Source organism: Callithrix jacchus, chromosome 4, assembly GCF_049354715.1.
Source record: "Callithrix jacchus isolate 240 chromosome 4, calJac240_pri, whole genome shotgun sequence".
Lineage (NCBI taxonomy): Eukaryota > Metazoa > Chordata > Mammalia > Primates > Cebidae > Callithrix > Callithrix jacchus.
This window is the reverse complement of record NC_133505.1, coordinates 55,509,973-55,536,606: the sequence shown is the minus strand read 5'-3', so window position 1 is coordinate 55,536,606 and position 26,634 is coordinate 55,509,973. Positions and strand designations below refer to the sequence as shown.

Sequence of the window (26,634 nt, the reverse complement as noted above, 5' to 3'; positions counted from 1 at the left end):
GACACTTTCGAGAGGCTTCCCACAGTACTCTGGAGACATGCATAGATGAGATGTACACAAATTGATGTTTAGGTATATGTAAGAGGCTGGGAGGGAGATAGGGCTAAAGCACCATAGGAATTTAGAGAAGAGAAAGACTCTGCATGTGAGGGTCAGAGAAGACCTTGTGAAAGAGATGACATTTGATTAGGTCCTGAATGAAGGATGAACAGGATTTGTCCATACAGAGAACTGTTGCAGTGCAGAGAAGCACCGGCAGTGGGTAAGTAAGGCATGTGGAGTTAGCAAGCAGTGTTGCTGTTTTTGTCATCATTTAATTTTTAATAGGTACAATGCTTAAGCTTATTGCCTAGATGAAGATACATTTCAGTGTTCGGTGAATGTTTTCGTTGGTGACACATGAGAGGCCATACATTTACCTACTTTTAAGGTTGTCTTAATTACCAGCACTTCCCTATTACTGTTCCAAATCTGCAATTGAAAACTCTGGTTTTATGTATGCTTCCTTTATGTTTTATGTATGTATGTTAGGTGAACATTTCTTATGAAAAAAATTGAAACATTACTGTTGATTAGATGACTGAATTGTACTTCTAAAATTGTATGCTACTAATAAAATCAAGTTAGAAATTGATTGTATCTATACACTTCTTTTTATTTCCTACAGAGATTTGGGGCACTTTCAAAATTAATGAAAGGTTTACAAATGACCTTTTGAATTCATCTTCTGCTGTATACTCCAAATATGCAACTGGAATTGAAATTCAAGTAAGCACTTTCTACTTATTATATAAAGAATTGTTTGCTACACTCAAGTTCAAATGTTTTCAATTCTGCATTTATATTAGTACGTATTCTTAATTGTTCATTTTCAGTGAGCAACTACAGAGCAGTTATTTGCTCTGCCCACAATTGAAATTCCCTGAGTATCTTCTTTCCAAGAAAGTTTAGCAGCTGACTTCTTTGCGCTTCTCTTGTGTTCAGTTTTGCTCACTTATTTAAGTAATATACTAAGTCTTCTTGATTATTTTCAGGTTTTATTTTTATTTATTTTTTTGTTTTTGAGACAAAGTCTCAGTCTGTCTCCCAGGTTGGAGTGCAAGTGGCATGATCTCGGCTCACTGCACCCACTGCCTCCTCTGCCTCCTGAATTCCAGTGATTCTCCTGCCTCAGCCTCCCAAGTAGCTGGGATTATAGGCAAGCACTACAAAGCCTGGCTAATTTTTGTATTTTGGTAGAGATGGGTTTTCACCATCTTGGCTAGGCTGGTGTCCAACCTAACCTCAGGTGATCCACCTACCTCAGCCTCCCAAAGTGCTGGGATTACAGGCATGAGCCACTGCACCCAGCCCTGTTTTTATTTTTTATAAAAATTTTTATGGACCGAGCATGGTGGCTCACATCTGTAATCCCAGTACTTTTGGGGCCAAGGCAGGAGGATCACTTGAAGTCAGGAGTTCGAGACCAGCCTGGCTATCATGATGAAACCCCATCTCTACCAAAAAAATACAAAAAGTAGCAGGGCATGGTGGCATACACCTGTAATCCCGGATACTGGGTTGATGAAGCACAAGAATTGCTTGAACCTAGTGGGTGGAGTTTGTAGTTAGCTGAGATCATATGCCATTGCACTTCAGCCTGGGGGACAGAGTAAGATTCCACCTCAGAAAATAAAAATAAATAAAATAAATAAATATTCATGGTTTAAGCTCAGTTGTCAGCACATCGGATTTGTTGTATCAAGAAAACTCTGTTGTTAGTGGCTGAGGAGACTTACTGTGCAAAACTCTCGACTTTATAATAATAAAGTCACATGAAAACTAGATCAGTGTCCCTTCACCTAGGATTATGGCTCAGGTGTAGTTCTAACTGAAGACCCAAGCAAATACTTTACAGGTGGATTCAGTCTAAGTACATGTAAAAATTAATGGCTTGTTTTTGATAAGGAAAAAATGTATTTTGGGTAAATTTATTCTATGATCTGGCACCAAATTCATCCCCTATTTTAAGCAGTTGGTTATTCACAATTTGTTAGCAATTGCAAAGATATATTTTATACACGCATGACACGGATATGTGTGTGTGTGTGTATACATTCACAACTGTTATTTTAACTGTATTTGTATGGTATGCAGTTACTTTCCACTGGATCTCTTTTCTTTGCCCGTTTGCTACTGTTGGTTTAGTTATTGTCTGTATTCATTTTTTGCTCAAATGTCTTTCTGAAATCTGGGAATAACGATTAACACATTGCCCTTTGTTCTCTTTCTAAGCTTAAAAAAGCATACAAAAGAATTCAAGGTTTTGAGTCCGTTCAGATCACCCAATTTCGGTAAGTAACACAATGGCCTTAGAAGGGCATCCCCAGAATTGGGTGCCAATTCTGCAGAAGGCAGAGCACTGTTTTTAGATGACCCTGACAGAAAACAGGGCAGAATTCGCCTTTATAGTAGGATTTTTACTAAGTGAACAAGGAGCTGTGATGCTTTAAAAAATCTGAAGAGGAAAACCTAGATTCTCACTTAAATGAGTTTAGGACTTTAATTTTTTTTTTTTTTTTTTTTTTTTTTTTTTGAGATGGAGTTTTGCTCTTGTTGCCCAGGCTGGAGTGCAACGGCACAATCTAGGCTTGCTGCAATCTCTGCCTACTAGTTTCAAGAGATTCTCCTGCCTCAGCCTCCTGAGTGGCCAGGATTACAGGTGCCCACCACCACACCCAGCTATTTTTTTTTGTATTTTTAGTAGAGATGGAGTTTTACAATGCTGGCGAAGGCCTGTCTCAAGCTCCTGACCTCAGGTGATCCACCTGCCTCAGTCCGCAAAGTGCCGAGATTACAGGCGTGAGCCACCACGCCTGGCATAGAACCTTAAATATTAAAAAGCCTTCTCAAAACTGTGGGTCAGTGAGTGGAATTACAAAACAATAGTAGTAGGGCAGAAACTTGGAAGGAAGCAGGAGATCATGGTGTTTGTGCATTGGAAAAAGTGAGGGGTGGGGATAAGGGTTGTGGGTTGTGGAAGGGTGGATTTTCTCCTTCAACAACCACGAGAGACATGATGCCTCATAATTCGGAGCCAGAAGTGGGGCCTTGGGTGAAATACCTCTGCATAGATTTCATGTATATATCACAGTTCAAAACCCCATAGTCATTGTCTATAGCAAATAAAGAAATATTTAGTAAATTATCCTTTTGTTTATGCTTTAACTCCAAAACTCGTTTGGTTAGTTAGCCATGCGAACATTCATTACTGACTATTAATGTCTGTTTGTTAGAGGAAGGGGCTTAGAGGTCAGAGAACTTGACTTGTTATATTTCATTTCACAGTTAACTTCAAAACATCCATAGGAAATTTTCAACAGTGTATGCTATAAACGTATTGTCCTAGGCATTGTCCTCTAAGTCTACATGAATAGTTTTTAAAATTCAATACTAGCAAAAACACTACTTCTTCTTCTTCTTTTTTTTTTTTGGAGACAGAGTCTTACTCTGTCACTAAGTTGGAGCACAGTGATGCCATCTCGACTCACTGCAGCCTGCGCCTCCCGGGTTCAAGCAATTCTCCTGCCTCAGCCTCCCAAGTAGCTGGGACTACAGGCATATACCACTGTGCCCAGCTAATTTTTGTGTTTTTAATAGAGACAGGGTTCCACCAGGTTGGCCAGGATGGTTTCCATCTCTTCATCTCATGATCTGCCCATCTAGGCTTCCCAAAGTGCTGGGATTACAGGCATGAGCCACCATGTCTGGCCTGCTTCCTTTTTTATATTGAGGTTTATGTAGTTAATCATACATTCAATATTCATATTTTTATTTTCTGTGATCCTGGTTTTCTATTTATACTTGTAGTTTATATTCTATCGTGTATTTTATAAGCTGTCTCCAATAATTTGTAGACAAAATCACCGTAAAAGTAGGCACAAGTCTATAAACTACAACTTCTAAGGTTTTACTTTTGATTGGTTTTGTTATGTTTTGATATGGGGTCTCACTTTGTTGCCTATGCTGGAATGCAGTGGTGCGATCTCAGCTCACTGCAGCCTTGACGACCTGGGCTCAAGCAATCCCAACTATGCCTTCCTGGTATTGGTAGGTAGCTAGGACCACAGGCACATGCCATTATGCTTGGCTAATTAATTGAGATCTTGTTATGTAACTCAGGCTTGTCTTAAACTCCTGGGCTTAAGCAGTCTTCCCAACTTGGCCTCCTATAATGCTGGGATTACAGGCATGAGCCACCATGCCCAGCCTGAAGTTTTGCTTTTTGCATACACGATTCAAAATAAATATCTTTTAAAAATTGATTTAAAAAAATAAAGAAGGATTTCACCATGTTGGCCAGGCTGGCCTTGAACTCCTGGCCTCAAGTGATCCTCTCACCTTGGCCTCCCTAAGTGCTGGAATTACAGGCATGCACCACAGCACCTAGACTAAAATAAATCTTAAGCTCTCACTGTATTTACTTATCTGTCAAACAGGACAGTTATTCACCTGTGGAACCTGATTTAATTTCATTAAATCAAATGAAATAATAGGTAGGAAAATTGTTTGTAAACAATAGAAGGGGCATATCAATGCAAAGGTATTGTGACCATCATGACACAAAGGGTATTTGCACTTATTTACACATTGTGAGCAGAAGTTAAATGTGTAAGAATTTGAGCTGCAGAACTTCTGATCAATCAGTAATTAATAATTTTCTGATTCAACTTCTCATCAGGCCTCAGTTCTTTTATCTATAAAATGGGACTGATACACTGCTTATCTCATGGGTTATTGCAGGATGGACTTAACATATGTGATCTCATGTGCTTTCATGGCTTCAAATACATCTGTATGCTGATGGATTCTAAGTTTATTACTCGAGCTTGGGCACTCCCCTGAACCCCAGACCCAAATATCCAACTGCCTACTTGACAACTCCACTTGGTTTTCCAGCTGGCATGTCAAATGTCACATGTCCAAACTGGGAGTCCTCCGACTCTCCCCTTCCTAACTTTTTTTTCCCACTGTCTTCCCTATTTCCATTACAGCAGTGCTGTTAGAAAGCCATCCTGTGCTTCAATTTCTTTTATTGAGGTATAACTTGCACACAGTTATGTGCACAAACTTTGTGCTCAAAACTCAATCAGCTTTGAAAAATGCTTGTACAAGTCCTTTCCTATCAAGATGAAACATTCCCATCACCCCAAAAGTTCCCTTGGGTTGCTTTCCAGCCTCTTTCCATGCCATCCCCTCATACCAGAAGCAATCACTGGTCTGATTTCTATCACCACAGGTTAGTTTAGTCTATTCCAGAACTTCACATAAATGGAATAATCCAGCATGTAGTTTTTTCAAGTTTGGCTTTTTTCACTTAGTATAGTATTATTGAGATTCATCCTGATTTTTCTATCAGTGGTTCTTTCCTTCTTGTAGTCTACTAGTACTCCATTGGAAGAATATACAAAAACTTGTTTTTCCATTCCTTGGAGTTATTACTAGTGGGTTTCTTTCTCTCACACCCCAATTTCTTCTCCATTAGTAATCCCTATGGCTCGGCCTTCAAATAAAACCTAAATCTGACCACATGCACAGCCACCAAACTAGTTCAAGCCACCACCAGTTCTTTCCTATCTGGGTTCCCTGTTTCTTGCTGTCCTCCTTTCCATCTGTTTTCTACACAGCATCCCTTGATGGTCTTAAAAAGATAAATCTTTTGATACTACTGCCTTTCAATAAAGAAGAAAACTTTTAAATACAGAATGAAATCCCAACTCTAATGTCCTGTGAGATCTGGCTCCTGGTACCACCCCAACATCATCTCCTACTATTGTTCCCTTACTGTTGAATTTCAATCATTGTAGTATTTAAGTTTGTGAGAGTCACAGGCATTTTCCTGCCTCAGGATCTTTACATGTGCTCTGTATAAATATATACATATGTATATAAATGTACATATAAATATATCTGTATATATACAAATATTTATATTTGATATATAAATATATTTACATATACAGGTAGCCACCAAAAAAATATATTTATATATAATATACATAATAATATATAATATATAACATATTAATATATCTTATAGTATATATAAATATATATAAAATAACCATATAAATATAAATATTATATATTATATAATAGATATATAATGCCTTATATAACATATATATCTTTACATAGTATACATATATATAGGTTAATTATACTAATTAGCCAATAAGAAACAAGGAACCACCAAAAATATATACATTTATAATATACATATATCTGTACATATTATAAAAAGCCCAGGAGTTTAAGACAAGCCTGAGCAACATAACAAGGACCTTGACTAATTAGCCAATAAGAAACAAGGAACCACCAAAAATACGTACATTTTAAGACAAGCCTGAGCAACATAGCAAGACCTCAACTAATTAGCCAATAAGAAACAAGGAACCACCAAAAATACATACATTTATAATCTATATTGAGGTCTTGTTATGTCTCAGTCTTGTCTTAAACTCCTGAGCTTAAGCAATCTTCCCACTTTGGCCTCCTATAATGCTGGGATTACAGGCATGAGCCACCATGCCCAGCCTAAAGTTTATATATATATATTATATGTATTATTTATACATATTATAAATATATATATTTTTGGTAGTTGTTTTTTATTTGCCTTGCCTTATCCACTAGAATGTAAACTCTGGTTTATTCCTATGGACCCAATGCCATGTACACATGCATAGGCCCTGAGTGAATGAATGAATAAGTAGTGAACCTCATTTCTCTTTCCCCATAATCACTGCAGAAATGGAAGCATTGTTGCTGGATATGAAGTTGTTGGTTCCAGACATGCATCTGAACTGCTGTCAGCCATTGAAGAGGTTGCAGAGAAGGCTAAGGCAGCCCTTCGCAAGCTGTTCCCATTAGAAGACAGTTCTTTCAGAGTGTTCAGAAAAGGTAATGCTGGATTCCCATCCTCTGCTTAGGTTAAGGGAGCCCTTTACTTAGTGTTCATTTATGTCCTCAGGAAGTAGATTTGAGACATTTCAATAAAGACTTGTTCTCTAACTGACTTTCAGTACAAACAGGCAGCTGTCTTCCCCCCACCACATTGAAACTTAACTTCAACCGACTATTTCAAATTCTTGCTAATCAAAGATCTGATCTCTACCTTTTAATGTAAACACTGTGAAGGACTGACTTCACTGTAGGCTGTGATGGGAAGAACTCAGCAATAGTTGACTGGTAAACATGTTGAAAGGGCCCCGAGGCTGACAATATTCCTAAGTCACAATCTAAGAAATCATGTCTTTAACACATATAAAGACAGAGAGACAGACACACACGCACACACACTGTTTTTCTTCAGATATTTATCTTTTCCTTTTACATTCAGTCTTGTCTTTCCTACCAAAATCTGTACCACTCTCAACAATATTTATTCAACTAATATTTACAGAGAGTCCAAAGTGTCTATACACTTAAAATGCAGGAATAGTGAAAACAAACAAAAATCTTAGCCCTGGCTGGGTGTGGTAGCCTGTAATTCCAGCATTTTGGGAGTTCAAGGTGGGCAGATCACTTGAGGTCAGGAGTTCAAGATCAGCCTGGCCAACATGGTAAAACCCCGTCTCTACTAAAAATACCAAAATTAGGCCAGGCCAGGGTGCAGTGGCTCATGCCATAATCCTGGAGTTTTGCGAGGCCAAGGTGGGCAGATTGCCTGAGATCAGAAATTTGAGACCAGCCTGGCCAACATGGTGAAACCCCATATCTACTAAAAATACAAAAACATTAGCCAGGCATGGTGGCACACACTGTAATCCCAGCTACTCAGGAGGCCAACGCAGGGGAATCACTTGAACCCAGAAGGTGGAGGTTTCAGTGAGCTGAGATCGCACCACTGCACTCCAGCCTGGGTGACAGAGCAAGACTTGGTCTCAAGAATAAAATTACCCAGGCATGGTGGTGTGCACCTGTAATACCAGGTATTCAGGAGGCAGAGGCAGGAGAATTGCTTGAACCTGAGAGGCAGAGGTTGCAGTGAGCCGAGATCACACCACTACAGTCTAGCCTGGGTGACAAGAGCAAAACTCCACCTTGGAAAAAAACAAAAACAAACAAAAAAACAGAAAAAAATCATAGCCCCTGTGGATCTTCTGGTTAATGTCTCCATCTCCTAGTTCCAGCTGTGGTAAGAATGCATTACTAAGGGCCAGCTGCAAGAGTAGCAAGTGGTTGCAATGTGAGAAATGCTTAAAGGGGTACAGGTAGGACATGCTATCCACAAATAGTGACTACCCATCTTTTAACCATATCATTACTGCTTTATTCTATAGTATCTTGAAAATTGTCTGGTTTTCTAATATTCCTTTGAAGAGTAAAAATATTTCCTGAGAGTAATAACATCTATCTTTATTATCACCTAATGCTCCCTAGTTGATAGCCCATTAAAAGTGATATTGTTGGCACAGATCAGACACCTGGAGAGAGGAGTCAGCCTCAGGGAGGGTATGGCATCAAGAATGAGTAAGGGGTGTTGAGAGGGATGCAGCTGGGCATCGAAGACAAATTTCTCTTACTTCTGAATTTTGTCTGGATTTTGTCTCCAAAAATAAGAGTTTAAAAATGTTTAAACATGACTACATGGTTTACATAGAGTGCCAGGATATTATAGGGTCATTTTTCTTCATTGTTTTCTTTTGCTTCCAGCCCAGTGTAACGACATTGTCTTTGGATTTGGGTCCAAGGATGATGAATATACCCTGCCCTGCAGCAGTGGCTACAGGGGAAACATCACAGGCAGGTGTCAGTCCTCTGGGTGGCAGGTCATCAGGGAGACTTGTGTGCTTCCTCAGCTCGAAGAACTGAAGAAGGTGAGGCATTTTCACTTTGTAGACTTACCTGGATTTGAGTTTCAGAGTGGCGATCTCTCAGTGAGCATGGCAAGGTGGAGGGTAGGTATATCTACATGCATCCTTGGCCAGTATGCAAAAAGCAAGGATGACATTAGTCCCTGGTGACCCTGTGGCAGACTCTGGACAGCAGAGTCTAGGTTGCAGCTCAGACATCAGAGCTGACAATTTTGTAAGGCAGGGGTGTTGTGGAGGCATGTGTCAATGCTAAGGAGGTCTATGATGGATGGTAGAGCAGCAAATAAGCTGGCCTTAGAAGTCCAGAAGACATGGAATTAAAGAGAAAAGCAAAGGTGTGAGTCATAAGCCGGCAGGCTTAGTACAAGTAAGGATATATCTATATCAGAAATTAGGGCAAAGAGTGGGTCAGACAAAGGTGAACCATATAAAATGACTGAATCACAATGGACCTTAAGGAGTATCTGGTTAACAAACCTTATTTTACAGATCAGAAAACAAAAGACCAAGGGGTCAATCATTCCTCTGGTAGCAATAGTCTTGAATTAGAAGCATGGCCGCTTGATTCCCAGTCCAGTGCTGTATTACTCTGTTCTCACATTGTTGTAAAGAACTACCTGAGACTGAGTAGTTTGCACAAAAAAAGAGGTTTGACTTACAGTTATGCAGGATGTCCAGAAGACATATCTGGGGGGGGCCTCAGGAAACTTACAATAATGGTGGAAGGCAAAAGGGATGCAAGCTCATCCTCATATGGTGACAGGAAAGAGAGAGAGAGAGGATGGGGAAAGTGCTAAACACTTTTAAACAACTAGATCTTGTGAGAACTGTATCATGAGACAGCACTTGAGGGATGGTGCTAAGCCATTAAAAACCACCTCCATGATCCAGTCACCTTCCACCAGGCCCCACCTCTAACAAAGGGAATTATAACTTGACCTAAGATTTGGATGGGGAACAGAGCCAAACCATATCAGGTGCTATGCCCTCCACATGATGCTCTCTTAGGAAGTTCCCAGTATTAAGACAAGGTAGATATAAAGAAGGAAATAAATATCTAGGAACCAGAATAACTCAAGTCACTGAAAAGAAGGACCCCAAGACCAGTTCACAGATACTGTTCAGCAAGTAGATCTCCATGTTGAGCAGAACTTCTGTCCCAGCCAGAGACCTTGCTGCTGTAGTAGGAAACCCCAGAATGGTATTCATCAGGGGACTGTGGAATGTTTACTTCTCCCTTTCTGGATCTCGGTTTCCTCATCTGTAAACTGGGGAAGGGGATTGGATTAGCTGGCTTCTGGAGTCTCTTCTTGCTCTTGCCTTCGTTGCCTCAATTCTGGACATGAGCAATAGTTGAGACTCATTTGCTCCAGGCAGATCCCAGGTGCCTTGAACAGAAAACAGCACTGTGAGTTGAGAAGAACAAGAAGGAAAACAGGGGTCACCTGGGCTCTGGGACTGACTTACGTTGAGTGGAAGGGGTCAGTCCTCCTTTGCTGCTTTCCAAGTTAGCCTAGTGTAGTAGAAGCAGATGGGAGTAAAACTCCAAATCTAGGGCTGGGCAGTGGCTCACGCCTGTAATCCCAGCACTTTGGGAGGCCAAGGTAGGCAGATCATGAGGTCAAGCGTTTGAGACAGCCTGCCAACATGGTGAAACCCTGTCACTACTAAGAATACAAAAAAAAAAAATTAGCTGGGCGTGGTGGCATGTGCCTGTAATGCCAGCTACTTGGGAGGCTGAGGCAGGAGAATCACTTGAACCTGAGAGGTGGAGGTTGCAGTGAGCTGAGATCATGCCACTGCACTCCAGCCCCGAGAGCAAGATTCCATCTCAAAACAAAAAACAAACAAACCAACCCAAACTCCCCAAAACTCCAAATCTAGTGACAAAATGGTCCTGGCACAAGTCCAGTGGTCAAATCTCCATGTCTGTTCTCTATCTTCCCACCTTACAAGGAATTCTCGGTGAGCATGGTGAATATAACACAGGATTAGTACCAATAGAGCTATCCTAACATTTCTCGCTGACTGCTCTTTGGAAGGTCATTAAATCTCATTGAACATGAGTTTCAGTATAATTAGAATAATAATTTATACAAAAATATTTTTTAGTACATCTTTTCAAGTTTCGGTTTCCTTAGCTACAAAATGAAAATGATAATAGTACTTCTCTCAAAGGATGTTGAAATAATCCAATCAATGAATCCCTGGTAAAGCATTTAGTACAATGTCTAAAATATAGAAATCACTGAATAACAGCCATTACATAATTATCCTATATTAGAACATGCCATACAAATGTTAGTTCTATGTGGCCAAGACATCTGATCTAAATTTGATGAAAAATGGCATGTCATTTTTTTCTAGAACTTAACCATTTTTCTTTCTAGAATTTCAGTATGATCGTAGGCAATGCCACTGAGGCAGCTGTGTCATCCTTGGTGCGAAATCTTTCTGTCATCATTCAGCAAAGCCCATCATCCACAGTGGGAAATCTGGCTTTGGCGGTGTCGATTCTGGGCAATATTTCATCTCTGTCACTGGCCAGCCATTTCAAGGTGTCCAATTCAACAATGGAGGTATGGTCTGCCAATGCTTAAGGACTCACTTTAAATGCTTGATCTTGTAGGAAGAATGACAAAAGCCTTAAAGATGGGGAACTGCTGGAAAAGACAGAAAGCCATGTAACAGTCCTTATATGAACTCTACTGCCTTCACTGCAGTATACAGGGAACTCATGGGATCAATAGTGTGAGTTCAAAGGAAGAAAGAGCTGCCCTTATGCAGGTTGCCTGGGCAGCACCTGGCTTAGAGGAGGGGATGAGCTGTTGCGCTACGTGACGCAGGCACCGACTTTGCAACATGTTTGTAGTCTATAATTTTTCTTTCCTGTGGCCACAAGTTCAGACTTGAACAGTGTATATTTTAAGAACACCCTAGCAGGGTGCGGTGGCTTCTGCCTGTAATCCCAGCACTTTGGGAGGCTGAGGTGGGCGGATCACCTGAGGTCAGAGGTTCGAGACCATCCTGGCCAACATGAAGACATCCCGTCTCTACTAAAAATCCAAAAAATTAGCCAGGCATTGTGGCTGTCAACTGTAATCCCAGCTACTCAGGAGGCTGAGGCAGGAGAATCACTTGAACCAGGGAGTGGGAGGTTGTAGTGAGCCGAGATCGTGTCACTGCACTCCAGCCTGGGTGACAGAGTGGGACTCTGTCTCAAAAACAAAACAACAACAACAACAAAATAAAACCCCTTTGTAACACTTTCTCTCAACTGAGGAATTTATGGTTTAGTTTGTATATTTAAAGATTAACTTAAAAATTACATAAATGATACTTGGTCACTGTAAAAATGCTAATAAGCAAAAAGAAAAATAAATAATCTGTAGCCTGGTCACTTTAAAATAGACACTGCTTACATTTCAGGTATTGCCTCAGTACCTAGAAGAATGAAAGTGATAAGTAGCATATGCTCAATAAGCATTTGTTCAATAAATATCCTTCCAAACATTTTGGGGGTAGATCATTTATATATTAAAGGATATAATATTTTACAAAATTGGATTATATAATGTATGTTAAATAAGCACACAATAATACTTAACTATATATGATGAAAATTGTTTCAGAAGTGACACTAAATATCAATAGGTTAAACTCCCTGAGTTAAAGAAAAGATACTCCAATTTGTTTTTTTAGAAACCTGACCACATATTGCTTACAAAAGACCAACAAAAATAAAATGACACAAAAAGGCTAAAAATAACATAATGGGTGAAAACAAAGCAGGCAAACACAAAGCAAAAGAAGACAGAGGATTCTAGGGACAGTAGAAGTAGAACATCATGGGATTCTGGGGTTAGAAGGCAGAGAGGGTTGGGTCAGGGTAAGACTCAGTTGGAGTGACAGATGCTGACAGCAGAATGTCTGGGAGCCAGACCCATAAGCAAAAGAAGGGGTTCTGTGGGAAGAAGTAACAACTTTCAAGGAGTTGCTTGGAAAAGGAATCTCTCAAGCTATGACTGACCCTTAAAGCCATGGCCAATTCAATGCCTGGGTCCAGGCTTCAAAGTTCTTTTTTTTTTTTTTGCTTTATATAGTAGGAAACAAGAAATGTAAATACTTTAGTAAACAAGAAACCTAAAACTTTGAGCAACTCTTATGTGAATTTTGAACTTCTGATGCTAGCAAAATAAACATAATATGGGAAAGCAGTACAAAGTAGTGTTTGCATCTTTGAGCCTCAGCCTGAATAGCAGTGCAGACATTTTTGCCATCTCAGGGAAGAGGAAATGCACATGTGCAGCCCAAATTGCAGGATGCTTTCTCATTTGTTCTGAAGTCCTAGTGTGCTTACACGTGCTCTAGGGTGATCACCCTGGGACTTACTTGATTCTACTGACCCAAGATTTTTGCCCAAACCTTCTACTGTACAGAGGAACTGAGCCAAATTTAATTGATGAGTTTTAATTTGGTTCATGACTGAGCCAATTCTCTGGGCATTTTTCCTATACTTAATGCTAATGACTATCCACTCCTGGTCCTCTTATCTGTTTACTAAAAACACAAACTGACTTTCCTCCTTGTATTTCAGGATGTCATCAACATAGCTGACCATATCCTTAGCTCAGCCTCAGTAACCAGCTGGACAGTCTTACTGCAGGAAGAAAAGCATGCCAGCTCACGGTTACTAGAGACATTGGAAAACATCAGCGCTCTGGTGCCTCCAACAGCTCTTCCTTTGAATCTTTCTCGGAAATTCATTAACTGGAGAGGGATTCCAGTGACCAAAAGCCAACTCAAAGGGGGTTACAACTATCAGATTGAAATGTTTCCCCCAAATACATCTATTCCCGTCAGAGGCCATGTGTTAATTGGGTCAGACCAATTCCAGAGATCCCATCCAGAAACCATTATCAGCATGGCCTCGTTGACTCTGGGGAACATTCTACCTATTTCTAAAAATGGAAATGCTCAGGTCAATGGACCTGTGATATCCACAGTTATTCAAAACTATTCCATAAATGAAGTTTTCCTGATTTTTTCCAAGATAGAGTCAAACCTGAGCCAGCCTCATTGTGTATTTTGGGATTTCAGTCATTTGCAGTGGAGCGATGCAGGCTGCCATCTAGTGAATGAAACTCCAGACACTGTGATGTGCCGATGTACTCACTTGACCTCCTTCTCCATGTTGATGTCACCTTTTGTCCCCACTACGATCCTCCCCGTTGTGAAATGCATCACCTACGTGGGACTGGGTATCTCCATTGGAAGTCTCATCTTATGCCTGATCATCGAGGCTCTGTTTTGGAAGCAGATTAAAAAAAGCCAAACCTCACACACACGTCATATTTGCATGGTGAATGTAGCCCTGTCCCTGTTGATTGCCGATGTCTGGTTTATTGTTGGTGACACAGTGGGCACCACAGTGAACCCTTCTGGAGTCTGCACAGCTGCTGTGTTCTTTACACACTTCTTCTACCTCTCTTTGTTCTTCTGGATGCTCATGCTTGGTATCCTGCTGGCTTATCGGATCATCCTCGTGTTCCATCACATGGCCCGGCCTTTGATGATGGCTGTCGGATTCTGCCTGGGGTATGGGTGCCCTCTCATTATATCTGTCATCACCATTGCCGTCACACAACCTCGCAATACCTACCAAAGGAAAGATGTGTGTTGGCTTAACTGGTCCAGAGGAAGCAAACCACTCCTGGCTTTTGTTATCCCTGCACTGGCTATTGTGGCTGTGAACTTCCTTGTGGTGCTGCTAGTTCTCATAAAGCTCTGGAGGCCAGCTGTTGGGGAGAGACTGAGTCAGGATGACAAGACCACCATCGTCCGCATGGGGAAAAGCCTCCTCATTCTGACTCCTCTGCTAGGGCTCACCTGGGGCTTTGGAATAGGAACAATAGTGGACAGCCAGAATCCGGCTTGGCATGTTATTTTTGCTTTACTCAATGCATTCCAGGTGAGAATAATAACAATAACCTATTTTATTGTCAGGTAATTGGAATAAGTAGAGAACTCAGGTTGTAAAGACACTCCGGAGATTATCTCATCTCCCTGCCTCCAGCAAGACCATCACAAAACTGATGGAAAGAATGAATAGAAAAAAATATTTTTCTTACTTAGTTACTGTCATACTGAAGCAGAATATGGGATTTCCTCAGTAACCCATTACAGGGCTTTAAATCTATTAGAGTTCTTACAGCAAACAATCCCTCTTGCTGCTGAGTCAGTTCTCTTTCTCTTATACAGACCTCTGGGAAAAAATAAACAGAGAAAGGGAAATACACGATAAGTGCTTGTTGACTCTGAATGGTGCAAAGCAATTTTCTAGGGTTCAATAAGAAGGGGCTAGCAAAGTGCAACCAGTACCCTGTTTTTGTAAATAAAGTTTTATTGGACTACAGCCATGCTTATTCACGTACAGATGGTCTATGGCTGCTTTCATGACAATGGCAGAGTTGAGTAGTTGCAACAGAAACGGTGTAGCCTGCAAAGCCTAAAGTACTTACCACCTGGCTGATGACAGAAAAAGTTTGCTAACCTTTGCTACATAGAATGGGTTTTTACTTGCTACAGTCAGGAAGTGTTCAGAGAGGAGGTGGACAAAGCAATCATTAGGTTTTGATAAATCTGGAAGAGACTTCAATCCCAGTTCAGTGAGGGTTTTGCTGGACCACCTCAGACAATGACTCAGGGAAGTGATCGCTAAACGTTTGAGCTCTGGTGTTAAATAGCTCTGGGCTCAAGTACATCACTTTACAAACTGTGTGACCTCTAGCACATTGCTTAATCTCTCTGTCCCTTAATTCTTTCATCTTTTAAATAGAGATAATAATGCTTATATCTTTGAATAAATGTGAGGGTTAAATGAGATAATTTAGCACCTGTCATATTGTCTGGCAATTTTCATATAACAAATGCTCAATAGGTGTTTCCCAAAAGTACCAGTGTACAATATTCAGCAACCAGTGAACAGTCAGGTGCTAGTATGGATGGCAATCATAGAGCATGCCCCCTAGCGGTGACAAGTTTAGGAAGCTCCTGTTGGGGAGCAGGAGTACAGTCTCACCGTGATACACTGAATACGCACCAACCAAAGGCGCTATGCCTGGGAGGAGGATTCAAGGTGCACCAAAACATTTACCAAGGGTTCCCAAAGACCTGCACTGGAAGGAAGGCTGCTGCTATAGGTCAAATCCCTCAACTGGGCCATATGATTGGATCTCTGTGCCTGCCGCCATCATAGTTGCTTAGTTGACATTAAATGTCTGGTCTAAAGAAAGACTAAGATACAGACACAATAGAATGCTATTTGTTTTGGGTTGGGATGGTACAACAGGGGAGAATGAAGCTCCACATGCAAAACTTCATTCACTTGGTCATTTGCTTATTTATACATCAACACAAAAAAATTTTTTGAGTACTTTGCATTGTGCCATGCACTTGTGGAGACCACACAGTGTTCTTGCTTTCAAGGAGCTCACAGTCTCTTAGGGAGACAGGCAAGAAAACAGTTTCAATGTGGGGTGATTGAATAGTGTTACATATAAATGCTTTCTTTTCTGGAAAAGAAAATAAAATATATGTAATTTATTCCTTTTTTTAAAAGGGATTTTTTATCTTATGCTTTGGAATACTCTTGGATAGTAAGGTATGTACATTTATTTCTCTCTTTAATCCCCATCCCAGACATCTTAAGGCTCATTCCCTTTGTTCTGAGGACTTTATTCATGTAATAAGAGATTGCACTGTGGGTACTTTTGTAATAAAATTCTGTGCTTTTAGAGAAGTCAGGCTCAGTCAGAAGACAAAGGAACTAAACAGTCACTGTTGATAAAACTATACAGAACTAATCAAACACATGATGTAAACGTTGTCAGAAAAAAAGAGCAATTCTTTTTACCTTTAACTTTTCCAATTTAAATTATGGTATGGCAGTAATTCCATAGCAAAATTACTTTCCTAAGAGGTGAATTCTCTTTTATTCTTTTAATTAGTCTGCCCATTTATTTAGAATATGCTGAAAGAGATAACAACGTCTGTATTTGCAGAGTTTTAAACAGTAAATATTAAATAGCCTCTCACAGACTTTTATTACTCTGTTTTTTTTTTTTTTTTTTTGAGATGGTGTCTTGCTCTGTCACCAGGCCAGAGTGCAGTGGCGCAATCTTGGCTTACTGCAATCTCCACCTCCTTGGTTCAAACGATTCTTCCCCCTCAGCCTCACGAGTAGCTGGGACCACAGGCGCATACCACCACGCCTGGCTAATTTTTTCTTGTATTTTTAGTAAAGATGGGGTTTCACCGTGTTGGCTAGAATGGTCTCGATCTCTTGACCTTGTGATCTGCCTGCCTTGGCCTCCCAAAGTGCTGGGATTACAGGCGTGAGCCACCGCACCCGGCCCAGACTATTATTCTAACTGAAGTAACTCAGGAATGGAAAACCAAACATCATGTATTTTCACTTATAAGTGGGAGCTAAGCTTTGAGGATGTAAAGACATAAATATGAGACACTTGGGGACTCAGTGGGAAAGGGTGGGAAAGGGGTGAGGAATAAAAGACTACAGATTGGGTGCAGTATATACTGCTCAGGTGATGGCTGCATCAAAATCTCACAAATTACACTAAAGAAATTACTCATGTAACCAAATACCACCTGTTCCTCAATAACCTATGGAAATAAAAAAATTAAAAAAATAAGGTATATTGTGGAAGAAAAGCAAATAAATAGCCTCTCACATTAAATAAAATTCCCAGTGAAGAAAAATAAGCTTAAGTAAAAGATAATAGAAAAAAAAAATTTAAATGCTTATTTTGTAAACCCAAACATTAAACAATTCTCTTGGGTGGGGTGAAGGCAGTAAGCTAATAGACATACAGTCTTTGTTTTGATAAGAAAATAAAGATATTTTATTATTAGCAGAATTGTTGCTAACTACAGGAACAATTCTGCACATGAACAAACCCCTATCTACAAAGAAGCAATTTGCTCTTCTTAATTGTTTTAAATAATTAATTTAAAACATTCATGTGGTTAGGTAACCCTTCACTTCAAAGATATACCTCAGTTTAATAGTTACTGCCAGTTACTCATGTCTAAAATCTGAATGAGTATGACATTTGGTACTGTCATTCTTTGTTTAATTCTAGTTTTTTTTATGGGTAAAGAGACAAAGAAAGTAATCTTTCTGCCAGATACCCATTCATGGTCTACTAAATGCTTCTAAGGAATAATACTATTAAATAACCATTTCAACCTGCTGTCGTTCTTGTCTGTGTATGATTGTATGTGTATCTCCTCAATAGTTATTTGTTGCCTTTACAGCTGCGACAACTTCTGTTCAACAAGTTGTCTGCCTTAAGTTCTTGGAAGCAAACAGCAAAGGTAATTATCTCCTACTGTCATGAATCCAATGCATGAAGTTCCAGTTTTGCATTTTTCTTTTTATACAGTCTTGCTGCAAGCCAACTTCTGTGTAAACCCCTTGAATTTCTTTTACCATTGCATTCCTGGTATTTGACACGCAGCCTGACACATGTAAAGAGTTGTTGAGTGAATGAGTGATTAAATGAATGACTGTGAAGTCACTGCAACTTACAAGGATGCTCAAGCATGGAGGTCTGTGGGCGCTTGTGTGTGAATACCTTTGAACAAAGGCATTTGCTTTAGGCTGACTTATTTGTTAGCATTTAGAGGCAAGGCCCTTTTCTTCATCTGACTTGCTGAACCTTCTGTCAACCAGTTTTCCTTCTCTAGAAAGGTAAAGGGGGACATCTTGGTTAAATTCTTGTCTTTAAATTTGGTTAACTTCTAATATATAAAATTATTATGGGCTAATGATTTTCCTTTTTAAGCTAGTATCACTGACTCTGTTCCTTGCAATCTTAGCTCTTAAGTCACAAAAATGACAAGTCTTTAAGGAAATGGAGGATTTCTGTCTTATTCTTTGCCATAAAAGTATAATCCATATGAGGCTGGTGTATTTAGAAACAAAAGTACTTGAACACATATTTTGTGTTTTCAATGTTATTTCGACTTTTGTTTTTCAGTAACTCACTGAAGGCCTTTCAGAAAGAGTTCTAAGGCAGAGGATTTCTGTATTTTATAAAAGTCAACTGGCTTAACTGCATCCAAACCTATATGGGTGTTTAGAGATTTTTACAAGTGATAATATAGCCTTTTGAAATAAAAATCAATAAGGAAACGATCCTCTGGCATTAAAAAATCTTCCTTGGTCTGCATTTTATAGCAGACAGCACTGCTGTGAATTAGGGAGCGCTGGCCCATAAGTGAGTGAACCAGACCTGTCCTTATATTTCTGACTCTGTAACCAGTTGGCTTTGTGATCTTAGGAAGGTCACTTCCTCTCTAAGTTTCGATTTTCTCAACTGTAGAAATTAAATGTTGGACTCATTATTCAAAGCAGAAGTTCTCACATTCTGGGATTTAGATTTTATGTCCGGAAGAACTAAAAATCCCTCAAACCAGAAGTTGTGAAACTAATCAGTCACTATCTACACTTAAGAAAAGGAGAAAACTATAGCACCTGTGACTGTATCAAAGAAAAACCTTTAGTGAATATGATGAGATAGGACACTCCCCACCCTGCAAAGCAAACATTTTTCTCTTTTGAAAACCAAAAAAAGAAAAATACCCCCAAGTAAAATAAAACAAAAGCAAAAGCAAGAATGCCTGATGGTTTCTCTCCGTTTCTAACATCAAGTGCTGACACTTCTCAGAAGGCAGCACTGGTCAGTGAGGGCTTTGCTGTGTCTGTATCTGTACCTTCTCCTGAATTTCATTTCCAGATTAGGTGATAAAAATGAGATTTTGTTTCTGGTTAGGTGGTTCATTTGCTTTAAAATAAATACACATTTTTTTCCAGAAGAAAAGATGTGCATTTATAATTTTCTTACAGAGTTTGAATGAAAGAGCAGGACCCCAAGGACCCCAGATGACAGATGATGAGCAGGTGAGAGAGAGATAACACTTGATGGATATTCCTGCCAAGAAACTCGCTTTTGAGCAAAATCAGTGAGGGTGGTAACCAGATGTAGACCCAGGACAGTAGTGACAGGCTAGAGTTGAAGTTGCCAGGATGTGACAAGTTCATATGTTGGGAGGGATGATCCAGAGAAGAGAGAGTCTGAAAACAAATGAGAGAGAGAGGATAATGGGCAGAAGATGACTCCTGGGAAGACAGAGGGAGTGGCTAGATTGAAGATGGAGGGATTAGCTCCTTAGCTTGGCACAGGAAGTACCACACTGATGCAGGAGGAACGATGTGGAGAGATTGGGGTTGTAAATGAAAAAGTATCTGAGACAGGTCTCAATCAATTTAGAAGTTTATTTGCCAAGCTTTAGGATCACAAGCCATGACAGAGCCTCAGGTGGTCCTGAGAATGTGTACCCAAGATGGTTGGATTACAGCTTGAATGTACACATTTTAGGGAGACATAAGACATCAGTCAGTACATGTGAGGTACGTATTGATTTGGTCTGAAAAGATGGGACAACTCCAAGTGGGGGCAAGAGGGCTTCTAGGTCATAGGTGGATTCAAAGATTTTCTCATTGGCAATTGGTTGAAAGAGTTAAGTTATTATCTAAAGACCTGGAATCAACAGAAAGGAGATCCTGTGTTAAGCTGAGGGATTGTGTAGACCAAAGTTCTTGTTACGTAGATGAAGTCTTATAGGTAGGTACCCTTTGATGCAAGAGATGTTTTCTATTCAGACCTTTTAAAGGATGATCGACCTTCAGCTCATCTCTCCAGGATCAGAAAAAGATCTGGAAAGGGAAGGGAATGTTCTTCAGAATATCAATTTCTCCCACAAGAGACAGCTTTATGGGGCCATTTCAAAATATGTCAAATAAATATATTTCGCAGTAAAAGATTTTGACTTATGTCAGGGTCTACTATCTGTTGTATGATGCTATGCTAGAGTTTGGATGGAATTTGGTATCTTATTGCTACACAGTCTGTTCAATCAGTCTTAAGATCTCAGTTTTGTGCCTGAGCTCCAAAGGGAGGAGAGTATAATGAAACATGTCTGACCCCTGCTTCCCATCATGACCTCAACTAGTTTTTCAGGTTTCTTTGAAATCTCCTTGGCTGAGAGGGGGATGCATTCAGTTGGTTGTGGGGCTTAGAATTTTCTTTTTGGTTTATAGGGTCATGATGTTGAGAGTTCGAACCTTGATGCTTTTTTGTTTTTTTAAGTAGGGGACAAGGCTATACACTGAGAGATAGCTAAAGGAGGGATAAAATAGGGATCTTGAACAGAGCAGTGAGACTATGACAGCTGGCTGAAGGGAATGAAAGAGGAGCCAGCAACAGTCTCAGCAAGGACCATCCTTCAAGCCACAGCACATTGTGTGGACCCCAAAGCCTCTCCATGCTCAGGCCCCTGTCTTGACCCTCCATTGTCCCTATCCATGTTTTCTGTAACTCTTTTCCAAGACACAGACTCTGGTGGCCTCGACAGACCCCCCACTCCACAAAGAATAGATTTACAGACCTACATCTGAGTTCTAGTAACTCAGGGTCTATTACTTGGCCAACTGCTTAGACCCATTTAACTTCACACACTGGAGGAGGTTACTTCTTCCCAGACCACAGGGAAGTGTGTTGAGTATGTTACAACCTGGGATTTCTGTCTCCAAATGGTACAGGACACAGTTTTAAGTGCCATGATGACTGACCTTTTAGGGTTATATCATTATATGATTAATTATTTTGCTTTGAAAGTTTCAAATTTTTTTTATTCTTATTTTTGTAACTTTTTTTCCCAGAGCTCAGTATGCCTTAATACCAGTGAAAATTGAGAGCCATCACTGGTCTACCTACTGCATATAATAAGAACCCGTTTCTCTCACCTTGATTTGGTTTATTTGTGGCGTACACTGTAGCAGGGAATGGAACTTATTCCTTCCAATATTCCCAGTGCCTAGAACAGTATCTGGCACACAAAGGCATTCAATATAAGCTGGTAAATTATGAACAAATGAGTGATGAACTAATGAATGGAAAAATATATAATGTATGTAAACACTTTTATCTTTCCCAATAAGTACATACTTTTTGCTTAAAATATCTTATTTAATTTGATGATTCAGCTTTTAAATTATTAAACTCTATATAGCCTCTGTAGCAGTGATCAAAGTGTCATTCACAAAGAGGTTTGAGAGCTAAGATGAGCAAAGGTAAAGCAAAGCTTCATTGGGAACCTTTTTTAGTAGGAACACTATTTTCCTCCTTTTTCCTCCAATGGGTTTCTCTTCTAGTAGCAAATGTGAACCAGAGAAATGTAAGCATAGACATGAAAAGGGATAATGGTGCCTTTAAAATTGTTTTCTAATTTGTTGTTAGAAGCTGTAAAAATATACAGGAACATAAAATTCAGTTGGAAATAAATTTTTAGGCATTTTAAATAGATTAAAATAGAAGAAAGAGTGAGAAAGTAGCCACTCTAAATTCTTGAAAAAAGAATAACACCTATGAAAATGGAATAAAGAATTGCTGATGACATCGGGAAGTCAGGAAATGCAGACCAACAATAAAAGAATACCGCTCATGTCCAAATGATGCATTTTTCTTTTGTGCAGCAAAACTCATCAGATTTATCTGCCAAACTCAAATTCTCAAAGCCTTTCAACCCATTGCAAAACAAAGGTGAGTTACGATAAAACCAAAAGTTCTGAAAAATGTGAAAAGAGAATGTAAGTATATCACATGAAGAAAAGACAATGGCAACATCTAAGAAACTCACGTGAGAAGTGTGGGATTATCAGCCAGCCATGTGTTCAGACTTCATCCAGACTGCGCTCAGCACTGACCAAACAACGTAGGCGACGTGGTGCTCATGGAGAACCAGAGTTTTTTAAATGTAATTTCATCACGAATTATCTCTATTTCCCCAGTTAGATGTTACGTAAACCTGTGGCATTGATCATTGAGGCCATGAGGGGAAGAAGTGTGCTGAGACTAACACCAAATAAACATTTCTCTTTCAAAGTTTCCAGTTGAATTTTATGTTTGCTTTTGCTTTTTAAGTTTCATCACTTAACATTGAAATTTAATCAGAAATAAAATAAAACCTTCCATTTCAGATAGCTTTGTACCAATCTCAGAAAGGATAATAATGTGTCCTTACTGGAGAATCACCCGTTTTGTGCCAGCTGCTGAGCAGGGGGCATGCAGCCAGGTGCTTGTGCCCTGATGTTGCACATGTCCTCCTCCCTAAAATGCCCCTGGGCAGGAAGGGGCCACACCTGCTAAGAGTGAAAGAGCACTGTCTCCTCCACCTGTGACATGCATTGGCCCTGTGTTCATTGACTGGCGGTTACTAAAGTCTATGCTACTCAGCAGCTGCAAGACCAGTATTTAAGCATTGCAAATAGTCACAGTATTCTTGGAGAAGAGAGGAGGATGGAGCATGGAAGTAGAGGAGGAGACATTGCCTTACAAGTTAAGTTGAAGTCATATGTAAGATCAAGTCCCATTTCACATTCAGTTATGTTAATGCCATAGTTAATGTAGGAAAATGGAAAACTCATTTCATATTCCCATTAAAATTATTTAAATTCCGGATAAAGTTCAAGTGTCTGGAGAATGTGCTCATCCAGGACTCTTGGGTTCCATTGTCATTGTCACCAGTCAGCTTGAGTGCTTTTTATATGTCTCTATGTTTGGGGGGCCTTTGTTCCTCACATATAAAAAAAAAGCTAGGCGATGACTAAGATTCTTCCACCAATAACATACTGTGATCTCAATCTACTTTGTGTCATTTCCCAGCAATAGTTGAAAAACATGGCACTTCTTAGATAAGAGATACTTGACAAATGCAAGCTTCTAGGGTGTCAGTGAAATGCTATTCCTCTCCACCAACATTTTTTTGTCTTTCCCTAAACAAACTTCTAAAACTGCTCCTAGTTGTAAAAAAAAAAAAAAAAAAAAAAAATCCACATGCTAATTTTCATTTTGGTCTCATGCTTGGTTCCAACAGAGTAGCAATAATTATTATCATTTTTTTCCTCTTCAGGCCACTATGCATTTACTCATACTGGAGAGTCTTCCAATGACATCATGCTAACTCAGTTTTTCTCAACTGAATAAGCAAGGAACCATAAAATCAAGAAAAACATTTCAAAACAACTTGACATTTAGAGATAAATGCCAATGAAGAAATTATGCTCAGTATTAGATTGGATTTTCTGATTTAGGAGTCCGGGAATAAAACAAGAATGTCTCAGTGGCTTAATTACTGTTCCCTTTTGTCTTCAATTAAATGAAAAGAAGATTTATTTCCATGTGATTTGATTCAAAGAAAGTGCTCCATAAATGCAGAAGAGTAGGTTTTGTTGGAAATTGTGTCAGTTGTACCTTGACCACAAAATATGGTTTCTATTTCATAAAACAGCATTATTCACTTGGCATCTCCAATCATCTGGATTGGAGTAAGAAAATGTTATGAAACAGCTTTAGATAAATTAATAGGCCATGCTCATTTTCTTGTTAAAAGGTTATTTGTGGGGGGAGATGGGAAAAAGTTATTAGTGCAAATTTTCAAGAGATAAAAACATTTCTCTTTCAAATTTTCCAGTTGAATTCTATGTTTGCTTTTGCTTTTTAGGTTTCATCACTTAACATTCAAAGTTGATCAGAAATAAAATAAAAACTTCCATTTCAGATAGCTTTGTAACAATATCAGAAAGTATAATAACGTGACGATATGTAATGTGGCATTTTTCAGTTTACAAGTCACTTTCATGTGGTCCCCAGCCCTGCAAAGTGCAGTGTCAAGGCAGACCTAGTGTAGAGATGAGGGTATTGGGGCTCAGAGAGATAAAGTGACTTGCTGAAGATTTTGAAGTCAGTTAAGGAGAATTGGGGATTTTTAGGACTTTTGTCTTCCAGACCATTTCTATAGCCCATAAAAGCCTTGACAATTACCTACAGCCCAATAAATCTTTATGAAGTCAGTTATACAGTTCACTATTCCTAGAATTCTATGTAATAGAGAAATTAAGGGAGATTTTGACTGTGAGCTTCCAGAGAGATTCCCTGAAACATCCTTATTTTCTTTCTTTCTTTCTTTTTTTGAGACAGAGTTTCACTCTTGTTACCCAGGCTGGAGTGCTATGGCACGATCTCGGCTCACTGCAAACTCTGCCTCCTGGGTTCAGGCAATTCTCCTGCCTCAGCCTCCTGTGTAGCTGGGATTACAGGCATGCGCCACAGTGTCTCTTAGCCTCCTGACATGGAAAGGCTCTGCAAGTAAAGACAGCTGGGGGAATTTCTAGTTAATGGTGGTGGATTAAATAAGAATGCTAAACAGAAATTCAAAGTTAGATTTCCACAAGGCACCAAGGTGCAGCACACATGAAATATGAAAGTGAGATGTTCAAAGGGAATGACTGAAGACCAGTCACATGGTTCTATACCCCACAAATATAAATGAAAGTCAACATAGAATTTTATGAGAAAGATTTCCTTGTAGAAAACTGCTCTATGAGCCTTCTCTCTCTACCCCCAAAAGTGAGAGGAGGAGGAATGTCTGCTCCTTGACCTCAAATATAGTGAGAGAGGATTTTTCAGGTAGCTTCCTATGGAACCACAACAACTAGAGGGCATGGCTGATGGAAGTCTGATTCTTGCCTAGAATTGTGGCCGCAGCTCTGGGAGTAGAGCCCTGAATGGGTTCTGTGTTGAGACTAGCCTGCAAGTCTAATGTTTGTCAGGGCAATGGATGTGTGTGTTTCCCATGAACCATGGTGAAACATGCAAGAGTGAAGGTCAGCATGGGGCTCTTTTAGGACGTGACTGATAGGGTTGTCCAAAGAGATGGAGGGAACCCAGCATCAAGAAGTGGGAAGTGAAGCCAGATTGTGGGATGAGGAAGGAGTCACAAATAACCACCAGGAATACAAAAGAATTTGCACAGGCTAAAGGTGAGAAGTCAAGGCTATGAGAATTTCCATGGGAGTTCTTAAATGCTCCCCCCTCTCATTATACACAATTACTCTCCACAGAACCCTGACACCATGTGAAGGCTTCCCTATCTCATAAGATACATTTATTTTTCTGGGACCTTGGTGAAGGGGAGGCCAGAAACATCAGTGCCCAAAGTGGGGTGGAAGGAGAGGTAGAAAAACTTAGCAAAAATGTCAACCAGCAAAGGGAGATGTTCTAGTGCAAGTAGGGAACCCAACACAAGACTCAGTTGGGGAGGGAAAAAAATCTAGTACTAAATTATTGTACTTTCTTCTTATTATTGAGGACTAGGCATCATAATTACAAAACTATTTAAAATGACCAAAATGTTGCTATTACTTGAGTATGTTGGAGTATAACTGGACTGTATGTGATGGAAGGAAAATCTTCTTCCACTGAATAAATTTTATGAGGATGATGAGAAACAAAAAAAGTATGTTTGATCAAATATCATGTACGTGCATGCTTATCTAATTCACTGATTACAGATATATTCACCTCAAAATGCTACTAAAACAACAATAAAACCATCAAAAAAGTGAATGGCATTGTAATACTTTTCTATTGCTGTGTTTTCTATTATAGCAGTTTATTCCATTTCTATTATAGTAGTTTTCTATTGCTGCATGTAAAATTGCCACAAACTCAGCAGCTTAAAGCAACACACATTTATTGTGTCAAAGTGGTTGTAGGCAGATTCCATGCACAGCTAAGCTTGTCCTTTGCTCGGGGTTACACAAAGCTATCATCAAGGTGCTGGCTGGGCT

General features: G+C 39.6%; 1 protein-coding gene across 2 annotated transcripts in view; it reads left to right on the top strand.

The window, feature by feature from the left end:
* The window catches only part of ADGRF1 (adhesion G protein-coupled receptor F1), a 45,913-nt gene extending 19,492 nt beyond the window's left edge, over positions 1-26,421 (top strand). For both annotated transcript variants that reach the window (XM_035295850.3, XM_035295852.3), the window contains 11 exons: positions 668-768; positions 2,275-2,333; positions 6,791-6,942; positions 8,698-8,861; positions 11,249-11,437; positions 13,456-14,829; positions 16,480-16,521; positions 18,198-18,257; positions 19,792-19,845; positions 22,480-22,546; positions 23,916-26,421. In XM_035295850.3, coding sequence (XP_035151741.3) covers positions 668-768; positions 2,275-2,333; positions 6,791-6,942; positions 8,698-8,861; positions 11,249-11,437; positions 13,456-14,829; positions 16,480-16,521; positions 18,198-18,257; positions 19,792-19,845; positions 22,480-22,546; positions 23,916-23,989 — 2,336 coding nt within the window. In that variant the 3' untranslated portion in view covers positions 23,990-26,421. The remainder of the gene's footprint in view (positions 1-667; positions 769-2,274; positions 2,334-6,790; positions 6,943-8,697; positions 8,862-11,248; positions 11,438-13,455; positions 14,830-16,479; positions 16,522-18,197; positions 18,258-19,791; positions 19,846-22,479; positions 22,547-23,915) is intronic.
* Positions 26,422-26,634: the final 213 nt, after the last annotated feature.